Genomic DNA, 15,469 nt, shown 5'->3' on the forward strand with positions numbered 1-15,469 from the left:
TTATTTATACTTTTTAATGAGTTCTGCATGGGAAATACTTTCAATATGTCTACTCTGCCTAATTTTGTCTAATTCCTTCTTAGAAAGTCTATAGCCTTCAGCTTAAAATAGGGTATCTTTTATCAACCTGAGTTTCAAAATTTTAAAATCTTTCATCTCCCACTTATAAATGTAATTTCTATCTTTTTAAAATGCCAAATATACTATAAAACCATCCCCAAATTAAATAACTTACTAAAAACATCATTCAATAAATAAAAATCAAAATGGAACATATCTCCATGAGCAGGAATACTATCAGGAGGCACTTGTAGCACAGCGATAAAGCACAACTTTCGTGGGTTATTATTTAGTAAAATGGAAAGGATTAACAAAGTTGGTTCAAATCATTTCTCAAACTTAATGGCTATGCCACTTTATGTAAATCATCTCCAATGTCTGGCCTCCATTTTTGAAATGTAAAATTTAGAACTTGAATGAATATATCAATGTATCAAATGTTCTATGCATATGAATCTGAATAAAATATTAAATTTCAAATTTTAATCATTTTTTAATTTAAAAACATATAAAAGAAAAGCAGTAATATGCCAATTAGCAAACATCATGAATACACTCAGCAGAGAATACAGAAGTACTGTACACAATCTACTCTCCACTGGTTCAATAGCAATGTTTGTGGGTATATTTATTCATACATTCCAACTGACTCATTGGAAAAGACCTTAAAACCAGGAAAGATTGAAAGCACAAGGAAAAGGGGACGACAGAGGATGAGATAGTTGGATGGCATCACAGATTTGATGGAGATGAGTTTGAGAAAGCTCCAAGAGTTGGTGATGGACAGAGAAGCCGGGTGTGCTGCAGTCCATGGGGTCAGACATGACTGAGCGACTGAACTGAATTTACTCATACATGTATACATGTGAATGGTAAAGAACCAGCCTGCCAGTGCAGGAGACATAAGAGACATGGGTTCAATTCCTGGGTCTGAAAGATCCATGGAGGAGGGCATGGCAACCTACTCCAGTATTGTTGCCTCGAGAATCCCATGGACAGAGGAGCCTTGCAGGCTACAATCCAAAGGGTCGCAAAGAGTTGGACACGACTGAAGCAACTTAACACATACGCATGTGAGTATATACACATAGAAACATAGGTGCATATATTATATGTTATATATTATCTATCATATGTTATAAATGGGGCGGTGCAGAGGGAAGGAAAGAGGAAGAGAATAAAATAAATGTGGCAAAATATTGAAAGCTGGGGAATCCGAGCAGAGAACACATGGGAGTTATCTGTTCTACTCTTACAACATTTCTATAAGTCTAAAAATACTCCAACATTAAAAAAAAGAGAGAGTGCTACGAAGTCAGTGTTTAAATAACAGATCTAACCCTGGCTATATTGAACAGAAGCACCCTGTTATTCTATCATGGGACATGAAGAAAATCTCCAAAGGAACATTTTAAAGTCATCACTCATTCATGGTTTTAGTACCACATATGTTTGTTGCTATAAATGCAAACTGATCTATTTGAATTCTCTATTAATGACAGGTTGCAGAACTATATAAAAATGTATAACATCCTAAGGTGTAAAAACCTCAGGTGAGATTTTTGAGCCAAAAGTAATTTGGGAAGAATGCACACATGTAAGCCAATAAAGGCTTCCAAATATTAACTCCTGGCTTTCCAAAGTCAGCCCTAGCCCACCAAGAGCAAGTAGTAAGAGCACAGAGCAGTCAGCTTCACAGGAAATGTGTGCCAGGCAATTCCCAGCACCTTGGAAGTGCAAATTCAGCAGGTAACAAAAACTCCCTAACTCTACCTTAAACCGTGGCAGGTAAATTATGATACATCTCTTTTCTTGAGAGTCTGTTTATATCTAGTGTCTCAGAATATCAAAGAATAATTACAACTACCACAACCATTGTATATTAAGCTCACAATAGGTTTAAATTTTTTTAATAAAATAAAATAAATAATGTGACAAAAAGAGAGAAAGAGCATCAGTCTCTTTGCTTATTTTTTTGATGGAACTTTTAATTTTAAACTCAGAAGGCAACAGACAATGAGTGCAAAGAGCCAGGCAGAAGTCTAAGAGGTTTATTACAAGCCAGTTTTTTCAGGATCATTATTCTCAGGTAGCTGAAAATCGACAACTTTTGACCAATGAATGTGTGGTATTGATAAATAAAGACCTCAATGCTGATTAGACTCTATTTCCCCTCAAATTTTCTAATTTTCTAATCTATTCTGCATAAATCTTTCTCTGAAGTCTAAGCTGCTGCTGCTGCTGCTAAGTCGCTTCAGTCGTGTCCGACTCTGTGCAAACCCACAGACGGCAGCCCACCAGGCTCCCCCGTCCCTGGGATTCTCCAGGCAAGAACACTGGGATGGGTTGCCGTGTCCTTCTCCAATGCATGAAAGTGAAAAGTGCAAGTGAAGTCTCGAAGTCTGAGCTAAAGAGATAGTATTGTGTACTGTTTTCAAACATTTTCCCCTCTGGTTATGAAAGAAGGAAAACAGCATACTATATAAAAATTATGTGGCAACCACAACAAAAACAGGACAGTGACACAAAATGGTTTCTTTCAGTTGTTGTTTTAAGTCTTACATCTTAATTTTGCATGTAGAAGACATACACCTTTTATGAGAACCGGTGACCCTGCTTCAGGCATTCTTACGCAAATAAATTCTAAAACGTTGGCATGAGGTCATTAAACTATTCCTAGGGCACCTTTTTATTCTAAAAGCCTTTGTAAGCGATTGAACTTCTAATTTGAATAATTGCATCTCACCAACATAAATTCCCTCTGTAGTTTCAACTGTATGCAATATCAGCCTTTGCTTCCTGAGTTAAATTAATGTTAAGTAATGTGGTGCTTCTTGGGAAAAAAAAAAAAAAGTGCATCTACTTTCATGGTAACCTTCAGCAGCCAGTAGAAGTGATTCATGGGCATGAGGGGGCAAGAGGTCAGTATGAATAATCATTAACCAACAATGTCTGTGTGTGCAGAGCATGGCTAAAGGTACATCTCATCCAGTAAAAGAGACATGCCTATATAACTTGATAAAACAGAAAGGATCAACTATTTCATAAACTGAATCCTATTTTCCATTGAATTACATCATGTACCTTGTTTGTGTTGATGACTTACCTTTAACTAGCTGTGACTCCTCATGATGGACCTCCCCTATCCTTCTAGTCATACTGTAAACTAATACTGGAAAACCTAACCTCAAAAAAGAACTACTGAGTAGTATTTTAAAAGTAAAGAATTATTTCTTATAAGAGAGAATCCTGAAAATGAGTTTCTCCTATTAAACCTCAAGCCAACAGAATTTTTTTTAAGACATAAAAAGAGCTCTAGTGCAAAATTTGTCACTCAAAGCAAATTTCCAGGGTTGCTATAACAGTATTTATTCAATAAACTCCAAAAGATTGGCATTATATGTACTTTTAATGAAATTCAAACTCTCAATTCTTGGATTTTCTTAAGTAACATGTATATAAGTTGCAGAGTGACCTTTTTAAGAAGTCACTTTAAAGATCCAATTAGCCCTGGGCTATTTCAATCCATTCCAGAATTCAGTGACTTAGAATTTCAACCTATTACAATTTTGTCAGACTTGGACTACAAAGATTAGGGTTATTCTAGGTAGACTCAAAGGTTAATACAACTTTTTATATTACCTCTGAAATCTAGCATGTATCTTTGGCATCCTAGTGGCTGTGGTAGATATACCTACCTATTCACAATTCATCCTTCCCGCCTCACCTTGCCATGACTTCCCTATGGGTGGAATACACTTCCATCTAATTGCTTTGGGTTTTTCTGGGTGACTTGCTTCGACCAAGGGAATGTAGACAGAAGAGTAGACTTTCTGAACGGAGGCTCTCAGATGTTCTGAGCATCTTCATTCACTCTGGGTCCCACTATCACCCACGAGAAGAACACACCCCAGACTGTCACTGTTCCTTCAGCAGAGGGCCCACAGTGAGAGATACAGGAAGCAGACTGATCCAAACCCTTAGCCCAGAGTGACTATAATCAGTCTGCAAACCAATGAGCAAGAAATAAAAACGTTATATAAACTACTAAAATTTGGGGGATGTTTGTTGCCACAGTAAAAATAATAGTGTTGAACTATAACAGGGCTCAAGGTATTATTTTTCTGGTACCATTCTGTCTCAAATTAAAATTTCCAAGTTCATTCTCTAAAATAGTATGCTAAAGCAAACAAGTTTTTTTTTTTCTTTTTTTTTTCTTTTTCCATTTCTGGATGTACTAGGCACTGGCCACATATCTGACAGCTTGATATCTTCTATATCAAATCTCATCTGAAGATATAGCAATAATCTAGGATTAATAATTCTTAAACCTCTGCTATAGCAAGACGACCTTGAATACAGAATCTGTATCTGACTCCCATACCTCAAGAGCAGTTTTGCACATATCAGCCATTTGATAAATGATTCCCTATTCCAACTCATAGTTGGCAGTGCCTTTATGATTGTCCATACCTGCAAATGTGCAAATGCCCCCTGGGTCACAAAATTATTCATATAGTTGAAATGAAAGAAATGACTACATATGGTTTTTCTACCTGAATACACAGGAGCACTCAGGTACTATGCAATGAATGACGCTCAAGACTGGTTGTTGTTGTTCAGCCACTAAGTCAGGTCTGACACTTTGCGACCCCATGGACTACAGCATGCCAGGCTCTCCTGACCTTCATTGTCACCTGGAGTTTGCTCAAATTCATGTCAGTTGAGTCGATGATGCCATCCAACCTCTCATCCTCTGTTGCCCCTTCTCCTGCTTTCAATCTTTGCCAGCATCAGGGTCTTTTCTAATGAGTCAGCTCTTCACATCAGGTAGCCAAAGTGTTAGAGCTTCAGTGTCAGCATCAATCCTTCCAATGAAGACTGATAACCTATTCCAATAGGAGTTCCCTCAAAACGGCACACAGATTCCTTCAATGAATACTGAGATTGAGAATGGATGGCTGGGTGACAATCTCATGGTGTGATACACAAATATGCAGCAGAGATGGGTCAGCATTCAAGGGTACAATTCCAAGGAAGGTTCCACAAAAGGAGCCATGAGCTCCTTCACTGGAGCATCACTGTTCATCACTGATCCTTTGTGCCACTCTCGTCTCCTGCTCAGTGTCTCAGCTGTTTAATTTTCCCTGTCACCCAACTGATCTATGTTATTTTCCTTCCTCTTCTCCACATATTTTTCTTTCTTGCCTATTGTTTTCTCTCTCTTCCTTTCACACTTTTAAGCCTTGGTATAACAAGACATCACCACACATCCAGAATACTCCTTCTGTTCACAACAAATCAACCAACTGCAATAATCCGGGAATAATTTTCAGGCCTCAGAGTCAATAAAAGCAGGTGTGTGCCTTGCAGGAAGCTCAGGGATTTCCAGAGAGTACCACACACCCTGCCAACTATTTAGTACTTGCATCATTACAGAAATTTGAAGACAAGAATTTTTTTGAATTTTTTGTCAAAAATTCTGAACCCCATGGCCTAAATATGTTCAGTTCATCAAAGCTGTAGCATAGCAAAGATATCTTCAAATATGCTGAATTAATTAATAATGATATATCATTACTGCATTTTCTAGTCCAAAATAATTTTAGTATGATTCAGTGAAATCTAATGAAAGTGTAAACAAATTATCTATTATCTTCAAAAGTAATCTAAAATTCTTATAATATAGACAAAACCATAATAAACATACATTTTTTTTTTCATTTCTTCCCAGAATATCCTTTACCCTTTTATTCCAAAAATAACACCTCCTCTTCTTCTGGGAAGTATCACCACTACCTCACCTTGAAAGCCCACAGGAAAAATGTGATACAAATATATGTTGTTGCTTTCTCATTCCTCCTAGCCACAGGCTAGGGGTGTGTACCTGTCCAAAGGTAGGCCAATCATGGCACCCTAACTGTCTGGTCAAAGTTGATCTGTATTTGCATGGATCAGGGCATATGGTCCAAGCTGAGTCAATCACAGTCCTTCTTCAAGATTTTTCAAAGTGAAATTATGGCATAAGGAGAAATCTCCCTCAGACGGTAAAGAAATTGGGCATCTAAAGGCATGAGAGCTGCCAGCAGCCATGTGCCCTGAGTCGACACGAAAGCTGGTCTGAGAGAACTAAGCCAAGATGCTGACAGAAGCAGATGTTGAAACAGAAAAGACTGAGCATCCTGGCAGCATTCAAGTCCCTGGTTCCAGTTGTCCCTGATGACTGCCACATTTCTGCCTTCTACCAACGTACTCATAAGCCTTCCAGTCAATTTCCCTGTAGATCAAAGTCAATTCAGACTGTTCTCTAACCAACAGCTAAGGAAATCCTACCAAACAAACTACAAGGTAACAAATCTGATTCTTGGGGTAGTGGTCCAGGAATACTGTAAGAAATTCTAATGTTATCTGCAATAAACTTACTATTTAATCAACAGATCTGGCATTTAAATGACAGATCTTGTCATCTAAAGGCTTTAAAAGACAAGATCTGGCATATTCAAGACTTTCTTCATTGTCTTCTTCACTGGGGATAAGCTTTGTGTTTTCATAAAATGGCTAGATCCTTGTGTTTTTTTTCCCTCTGAGCACAAGTCATGAACATGGTATATACTGGGCTAAAGGCATGAGGATTGCAATACTATGATTGCCATATGATTCTCTGAAATATCATGAGATCCAAGATTATGAGGTTTTGTGTTCTGGAAAAATTCCATCTCAGGATAGTGAGGGTTGTGTAATAAGACAGCACTAACAAAACTGGAAAAAAGTCATTATTTGTGTGATTATTTGTTATAAAAAAATAGTACCTGTCGATGGGTTCAAAGGGATGAAAGGGTCCAAAACAAATTTGGATGGCTGTGGAGAAGGCAGTTTTAATCTCAAATGAGGAATCTGATTCAAAAGCTCAACAAAGAAGGTTTAATTTCCCCAAAGAATTGGGTCTAAGATGAGGCTACTAGGAATTTAAAATTAAAGAGGAAGGAAATGTAAAACCCATCCCTGTTAAATGTATTAAACTGCATTTAGGAATAAAGCCATACACTTAGAAATCCCTCTCCTTTGTTTGCTGTACCCATGCACTACAATATTTCTGCATTCAAAGTAAGTGACCAGTTTGCTTGGAGCTGATGACCCACTCTAGAGTGAAAGTGAGAGACAGGGTTTAACTCGGGAGCCCCAACCCAAGACAAGGCCCCCATCATTCTCAAATGATGGAAGCACAAGTCAGTAAGTAAATATTCAGGCAGCCATGCTTTAGAACCCTAGTTTCACCCCAAAAGCACTCACTCAGGATCTCACTAAGCACCTGAACTCAGGAAGAGACCTGATTATCAGCACAATAGTTACAATTTTAACAAAGCAATTTCATTCTAACTCTTCAAAGCTGATGTCTATGCCCTCACCTAGTTTAAAGACTAAAAAAGGGGGGGAAAGTAAGCTGGTTACTCTCTGTATCATTTTAAACTCTTAGAAGTTTATACATTCATTTTATTTGTTTTATAGAAATATTTAGTATAATGCTTAAACTTAATACACAAAATAATGGAAGAAAACAAATTATATTACAAAATGCAAATTCTTCTTAGTTGATAAACTTACTGAAACAGCTAGGTTTCAGACATCAGCATTAGAATAATCAAGTTTTCTCTGAGTTACTGGAGACTACTTGCGTATAACTTTTGGAAATCTCCACTCCAAAATTCTTCCAATGTAAATGGCATTTAATCTTCTTAATCAGCAACATGCTTAAAGAACATACTAGAATATCTGAAATCAGTGCTGTAGACTTTTCCACCTATCAGAATTCTGTGTGCGCATAAATGTGTGAGTGCATGTGTGAGAGTGTAAAACAATCAGGTAACTGAATTGGAGACAAATTCATCCTGCAACTGAACTCATAAATGTGATCTCAGTCATATATGGATAATTGAAAAAAAAAAAAAAAACTTAAAATCTCAGGCCACAGCCACAGAAAGTGATATTATTTTGTAAAATTTCTTTAGAATCTCAATTTATCATTCCTAAGGGGGCGGGGGGTGATAAACTATAGATATAGAGAACTATCAGAGAATTATTTTTATTCACCATTGCTTATAATATGACTGCATTAGAAGACCTTATAAAGATATTTAGTAACGTTAAAATTTCATTCAAGGCCTTTCAAAAACCTTTCAGTTTCTAGCATGGAGACAATATACAGAAATCTCATTTCTAGTGCTTGAGAAACAACCAAATGTGTATTTCAAAGAAAGGAGTCATATCAGTTTTACCTGCATAGATGCTCCTTCCACTCTTGCCACACAGGCAACTCGATCCAAGAAAGTCACTGCCACAGGTACCGCCACAAAGAAGCCTTTACAAAAGGCCTTGAAGTACCTTCTCACCCAGCCTTGGGACTGCGCCATGCCTAAAAGCACAATAAAAACAAATATGAGATTAGCCCCAAGAAAGGTAAAAAAAGAAAACATAAAAAACAGTGCAAGAAAAACCCAGAGGGATGGTATGGGGAGTGAGGCAGGTGGAGGGTTCAGGATGGGGAACACATGTACACACGTGGCAGATTCATGTTGATGTATGGCAAAACGAATACAATATTGTAAAGTAAAAAAAAAAAAAAATTGTGACTCACATCCAAGGAAAATATCAATATAAGATGCTTTTCCACTGTGATTAAGTAATGGACAAAAATAAATATCTATATATATATATATGTTGTTATTAAAAAAGAAAAATAAGAGTTAAGAAAAAGCAACCTCATCTCAATATGTTTCATACTCATCCCCGCTGCTGCTGCTGCTAAGTCACTTCAGTCGTGTTCAATTCTGTGTGACCCCACAGACAGCAGCCCACCAAGCTCCTCTGTCACCAGGATTCTCCAGGTAAGAATACTGGAGTGGGTTGCCATTTCCTTCTCTAATGCATGAAAGTAAAAAGTAAAAGTGAAGTCACTCAGTCGTGTCCGACTCTTAGCGACCCCATGGACTGCAGCCTACCAGGCTCCTCCGTCCATGGGATTTTCCAGGCAAGAGTACTGGAGTGGGGTGCCATTTCCTTCTCCAATACTCATCCCTATAACCACTGAAATATATCTGACTTGAAATCCCAAAGTCAAATACAATAACTCAGGTGAATTATTTCCCACAGGTCAAGTAGCTTAATAATTTCAATAGAAAACTTCTCCTCACAAAGCAATGTTAGAAAAAAATAAGCATTCCAAAAGTAAATCCTTTTCTGTTGCTGACTATGGTGCAGATGCTCCTTAAGCCCTGGTACCTGTCCTCTTCTGCAGTAATAGAAGTTTTGGGGAAACACATGGCTGCCCAGCCTCCCTTGAAGCTAAGTATGACCATGTGACTAGGACTGATGAATAGCATATAAGCAGAAACACTGTGCCTTAGAAGAATTACGTCCTCCCTTTTGTTCCCATGTTGTGACACTTGTGATGGTGTTTGTAGGAACAGGAGTAGCCACTTCAAGTTAAAGATGGCAAAGCAATAAAACAGAAGGATCCTAGGTCTCCAGCACCATGGAAGCACTGTAACTGCCCTGTGTTGCTTATGTTCAAGTTGTTTAAGAGATTAATCACTTTCCATCATGTTTAAACCAATGTTATGGGGCCTATGTTATGGCAGCCAAATTTATCCTAATATAACCATGAAATATATGAGAAATCAAGAAAAAATATCACACTGCATGTGAATTCAATACAGATAATTATCAACCCTCACTTAGCCCTGTAACCACTTGGTTAATTTTCAGACTTTCTAGGGCTAATGCAGTCCTTTAATGGTCTTATGCAATGAAAAACAAAATAGTGAGAGATCAAGAGATGCTACCCTACAAGACCAAAATGGAGCTAAACACAGTCCAACAGATGAAGAACCTCCTGGCTGGGGAAGATAAATGACCAGTTTGTTTACCAGTTTCTCAAAATAATACTGATTCATACTATGTGATAGGCTATAATTTCAGTCCGTTCTATTTCTTGACTGGGACTAGATAAATACAGGAAGACCAGATTATTCTAGTGGGCTAGAGCAAGAGATGATGGTAGGATGGATTGTAGCATTGGTGGCGGTGGTGGTGGTGGTGATGGAAATGGATCAAAATGGGCAAACTTCACATATGCATTTTGGAGGTTAAACAGACAGAAATGAAAATGGATGGGCAAGGATTGGGGAGAGGAGAAGAGATGAGAAAAGTGTTGAGGTAGTTGTGACCTATTCAAGCACTGCTATTTTATTATTTCCTTGGATTACATTCCAAAGTACTAAAAACGTGCTCATAATTCAATTCCTCAAAACTCTAATAAGTACAAGGTCATGGGCTGGATGCTAGAGATACACAAATGAAAAGCAGACACAGTCCTTGCTGTCAAGGAGTTACAAAGTGCCAGGGAAGATTGCCTTTAGACAAGTATTTCCAAGGGAAAATAGCACTGAAAAGGGCCAATGTGCCTGGGGCAAGGAAGTGCATCCATTAGAATGTGATTAAGAAATGTGTCCCCCACTAATAGATGGAGAAATATACCATGTTCATCGATTGGAAGAATCAATATAGTGAAAATGAGTATACTACCCAAAGCAATTTGTAGATTCAATGCAATCCCTATCAAGCTACCAACGGTATTCTTCACAGAGCTAGAACAAATAATTTCACAATTTGTATGGAAATACAAAAAACCTCGAATAGCCAAAGCTATCTTGAGAAAGAAGAATAGAACTGGAGGAACCAACCTACCTGACTTCAGGCTCTACTACAAAGCCACAGTCATCAAGACAGTATGGTACTGGCACAAAGACAGAAATATAGATCAATGGAACAAAATAGAAAGCCCAAAGATAAATCCACGTACATATGGACACCTTATCTTTGACAAAGGAGGCAAGAATATACAATGGATTAAAGACAATCTCTTCAACAAGTGGTGCTGGGAAATCTGGTCAACCACTTGTAAAAAAATGAAACTAGAACACTTTCTAACACCACACACAAAAATAAACTCAAAATGGATTAAAGATCTCAACGTAAGACCAGAAACTATAAAACCCCTAGAGGAGAACATAGGCAAAACACTCTCTGACATACATCACAGCAGGATCCTCTATGACCCACCTCCCAGAATATTGGAAATAAAAGCAAAAATAAACAAATGGGACCTAATTAACCTTAAAAGCTTCTGCACATCAAAGGAAACTATTAGCAAGGTGAAAAGGCAGCCTTCAGAATGGGAGAAAATAATAGCAAATGAAGCAACTGACAAACAACTAATCTCAAAAATATACAAGCAACTCCTACAGCTCAACTCCAGAAAAATTAATGACCCAATCAAAAAATGGGCCAAAGAACTAAATAGACATTTCTCCAAAGAAGACATACAGAGGGCTAACAAACACATGAAAAGATGCTCAACATCACTCATTATCAGAGAAATGCAAATCAAAACCACTATGAGGTACCATTTCACACCAGTCAGAATGGCTGCGATCCAAAAGTCTACAAGCAATAAATGCTGGAGAGGGTGTGGAGAAAAGGGAACCCTCTTACACTGTTGGTGGGAATGCAAACTAGTACAGCCACTATGGAGAACAGTGTGGAGATCCCTTAAAAAACTGGAAATAGAACTGCCTTATGATCCAGCAATCCCACTGCTGGGCATACACACTGAGGAAACCAGAAGGGAAAGAGACACGTGTACCCCAATGTTCATCGCAGCACTGTTTATAATAGTCAGGACATGGAAGCAACCTAGATGTCCATCAGCAGATGAATGGATAAGAAAGCAGTGGTACATATACACAATGGAGTATTACTCAGCCATTAAAAAGAATACATTTGAATCAGTTCTAATGAGGTGGATGAAACTGGAGCCTATTATACAGAGTGAAGTAAGCCAGAAAGAAAAACACCAATACAGTATACTAACGCATATATATGGAATTTAGAAAGATGCTAACAATAACCCTGTGTACAAGACAGCAAAAGAGACACTGATGTATAGAACAGTCTTATGGACTCTGTTGCAGAGGGAGAGGGTGGGAAGATTTGGGAGAATGGCATTGAAACATGTATAATATCATGTATGAGACGAGTTGCCAGTCCAGGTTCGATGCACGATACTGGATGCTTGGGGCTAGTGCACTGGGATGACCCAGAGGGATGGTATGGGGAGGGAGGAGGGAGGAGGGTTCAGGATGGGGAACACATGTATACCTGTGGCAGATTCATTTTGATATTTGGCAAAACTAATACAATTTGTAAAGTTTAAAAATAAAATAAAATTTAAATAAATAAATAAAAAAGAAAAGAAATGTGTCCAAAAGGAAAAGGCATTCGAGGTAAGACCTGGGCACTTTGGGCAAAAGCAGCAGTGTGCATGAAGACCTCAGAGCAAAATAAAACGTAAGTTATTTAAGAAACTATAAGAAATTCAGTTTCGTATATATACAAACTTTAATATGCTAATGTTTAATTCAGTAAACATTTATTTATTGCCTGCTAAACACCAATGCTAAGTGCACGGGATATAAAGACAGATAGATATACAATATAAAATCATTTAAAAACTCTCATGAAAACAATACTTCACACTGTTCCGTGATCTGAAAAGTAGATCCCACATGCCGCAACTAAAATCCCACATATGGCGACTAAGATCCAGAGCAGCCAAAAAAAATAGTAAGGGGTCAGATTCAATTTCTAACATTCTTTCCAGGGCTGTCATTCTATATTCCTATGTATTTTTTTATTGTTTCTCCAAGTCTTTGAGAAGATACTAAAATAAAGAAAGGCACTTAGGTTATTATTGACCAAGAAGAGAAATTATGTTGCCTTTTAGGCTTGAGAATTGTTTTTTTTTAATGTTGAAAGGAAAAAAGACTTTTATTATACAACTAGTTACAAAAGGGAAGCAGAGATAAAGTTGGAACTAGTGCAGATTATGTGAAGGGACATATTAAATACAAGTAAGGCCCTAAAGCCACTGCCCTTTCCCTTCTCAGGCTCACAATTCCACTGCTGACCCAAGCACTGCTACCATCTCCGGCACAACTCAGGACGAATATTTTTCTACTGTTGCTGTTCTTGCTGATAAGCCACTAAGTCACGTCTGACTCTGTGACCCCATGGACTACATCATGCCAGGTTTCACTGTCCTTCACCATCTCCTGGAGTTTGCTCAAACTCATTCCATTGAATTAGTGATGCCATCCAACCATGTCATCCTCTGCTGCCCGCTTCTCTTCCTGCCTTCAATCTTTCCCAGCATCAGGGTCTTTTCCAATGAGTCGACCCTTCACAACAGGTGGCCAAAGTATTGGAGCTTCAGCTTTAGCATCAGTCCTTCCAATGAATATTCAGGGTTGACTTCCTTTAGGATTGACTGATCTCTTTGCTGTCCAAGGGACTCTCAAAAGTCTTCTCCAGCACTTTTCAAAAGCATCCATTCTTCGGCATTCAGCTTTCCTTATGGGCCAACTCTCAGAACTGTACATGACATCTGGAAAAACCACAGCTTTGACTATTTGGATTTTTGTCGGTAAAGAGATGTCTTTGCTTTTTAATAGTTGTTTAAGTTTGCCATAGCTTTCCTTCCAAGTAGCAATTATCTTTTAATTCCATGGCTGTAGTCACCATCTGCAATGATTTTGGAGCCTAAGAAAACAAAATGTCACTGCTTCCATTTTTTCCCCTTCTATTTGCCATGAAAATTATGTGGGAGGTGTATCTATTGAGGGTATGCAGACTCTGCCCAAGCACAGGGGAAAAAAAAGCTCTCTTGCAGATTAGGGGCCATTATTTTCAGAGGCTCAAACCAAAAGTCTCAGTACAGTCTTGTCCTACCTGAATTGTGAATGACACCTTTAATTCATAATAATAAAACCCTCTTTGGGACTTCTATCATTAAAATACTAAAGCTATACACAAAGGAAGAAATGAGCATTACACTTCTATGTCAAGTTATATTAAATAAAATGTTTAAAGTGCTATGGCATTCACATTTTGGTAAAGTTAATGCATTTCCTTTCCTATAAAGAATCATTGGGATGATCTGGTCTTTTGTTCACATCTTAAATATTTAAAACTACCATACTAATAAGCACTGAGCATCTGCTTTCTCTGAGAAAATTTCCTTTAAAACAATAATAATGTGATATCCCAAGCAAAAAAGGAATAATTTTTATCAGTAACCTCATTCTTCCAGTAACCATGCAAGTCATTTAGGTTCAAAACATTGCTCCTGAGAAAATTACTGCTTAAATAGTAGGCATACCTGATTCGCTGCTGAAGTACCTAAACAGAATATTTTTAAATAAGCTTTCAGATCCCGTTGAAATCATATTTGCCACTCTATATACCATATACTACCTGCAAGTAAAATTTTTTTTGGCATTACTGACCTCAACTGCCTAATGACCTTCACTCTAAATACCTTTCTTCTCACAACGTGTTATGGTTTGATCATGCATGAATTCATCCAAAATCATTCTTAAATTCCCATACATTTCATCTTATACAAAGTCACTAATCACTCACCCATAGCAACCAAATGAATAAATATATCTCAAGTCATCCTAATTATAAAAACTCTTTTAAAACTGTGTGGCAGGTTTGGAGGTAAGAGAAAAACAATAAATGACAAAGCAGTATCTTATACAAAATGTAACCTTTCAATCATAGAAATCAGCCCACACATTTGGATAACAAAATCAAAATTTATTTGTAAATTCAAACTGTATATCAAACTACAAATGTCAGAAAATACAAGAGCAGGGATCCAAACAAATCTGACACTAAATTCCTGATTCAGTCATTATATATTTTTTTGATCACCTACTATGTAACTGTGCTAAGGGGCACATACAATGCACAACAGGAAGGTGTGATCCCTGGTATGTGCAGCTTACATTTTCATTCTTATTAAGTGCCTACTTTGTGCTACTCACTATGCTAAGATTTTGTTGTTGTTCAGTTGCTAAGTCACGTCAAACTCTTTGTGACCCCCATGGACTGCAGCATGCAAGGCCTCCCTATGTCTCACTAAGATACCAAGAGTAAAAAGGCACGCAGAGTCACAGTTCCTTCCCAAAGGGCCTGCGACAAGATCACAAGAAATTAGTAGATGACCACACATGATCAGGCTACCCTCCTCCATGAATCTCTCCAGGAGCTCCTGATACCAATAACCTCACTCTGCAAACAGAGGCTAAGCATGCATGTTAGGAGGCAGGAGGCATCTGAACTAAATGAGGGAAAAAATAATAACTGATGAATGAGAACAATTTTGATTCCACTAGAAGCAGATCTAGGAAAGTAATCAATGGATCCTAATCTAGAAAAAAATTGGGGAGCTAACTTCCTCCTTTCAGATTATAAACAAATAATGTATTATAAAAATAGATAATTA

At 37.7% G+C, this 15,469-nt stretch overlaps 1 protein-coding gene across 3 annotated transcripts in view; it reads right to left on the bottom strand.

The window, feature by feature from the left end:
- IMMP2L (inner mitochondrial membrane peptidase subunit 2) overlaps nucleotides 1-15,469 on the bottom strand; it is a 956,056-nt gene that overhangs the window by 899,801 nt on the left and 40,786 nt on the right. For all 3 annotated transcript variants that reach the window (XM_027539552.1, XM_027539553.1, XM_027539554.1), the window contains exon 3: nucleotides 8,334-8,470. In XM_027539552.1, the coding sequence (XP_027395353.1) occupies nucleotides 8,334-8,468 (135 nt within the window). In that variant the 5' untranslated portion in view covers nucleotides 8,469-8,470. The remainder of the gene's footprint in view (nucleotides 1-8,333; nucleotides 8,471-15,469) is intronic.

The sequence above is a fragment of the Bos indicus x Bos taurus genome, chromosome 4 (assembly GCF_003369695.1).
Source record: "Bos indicus x Bos taurus breed Angus x Brahman F1 hybrid chromosome 4, Bos_hybrid_MaternalHap_v2.0, whole genome shotgun sequence".
In the NCBI taxonomy this organism is placed as follows: Eukaryota; Metazoa; Chordata; class Mammalia; order Artiodactyla; family Bovidae; genus Bos; species Bos indicus x Bos taurus.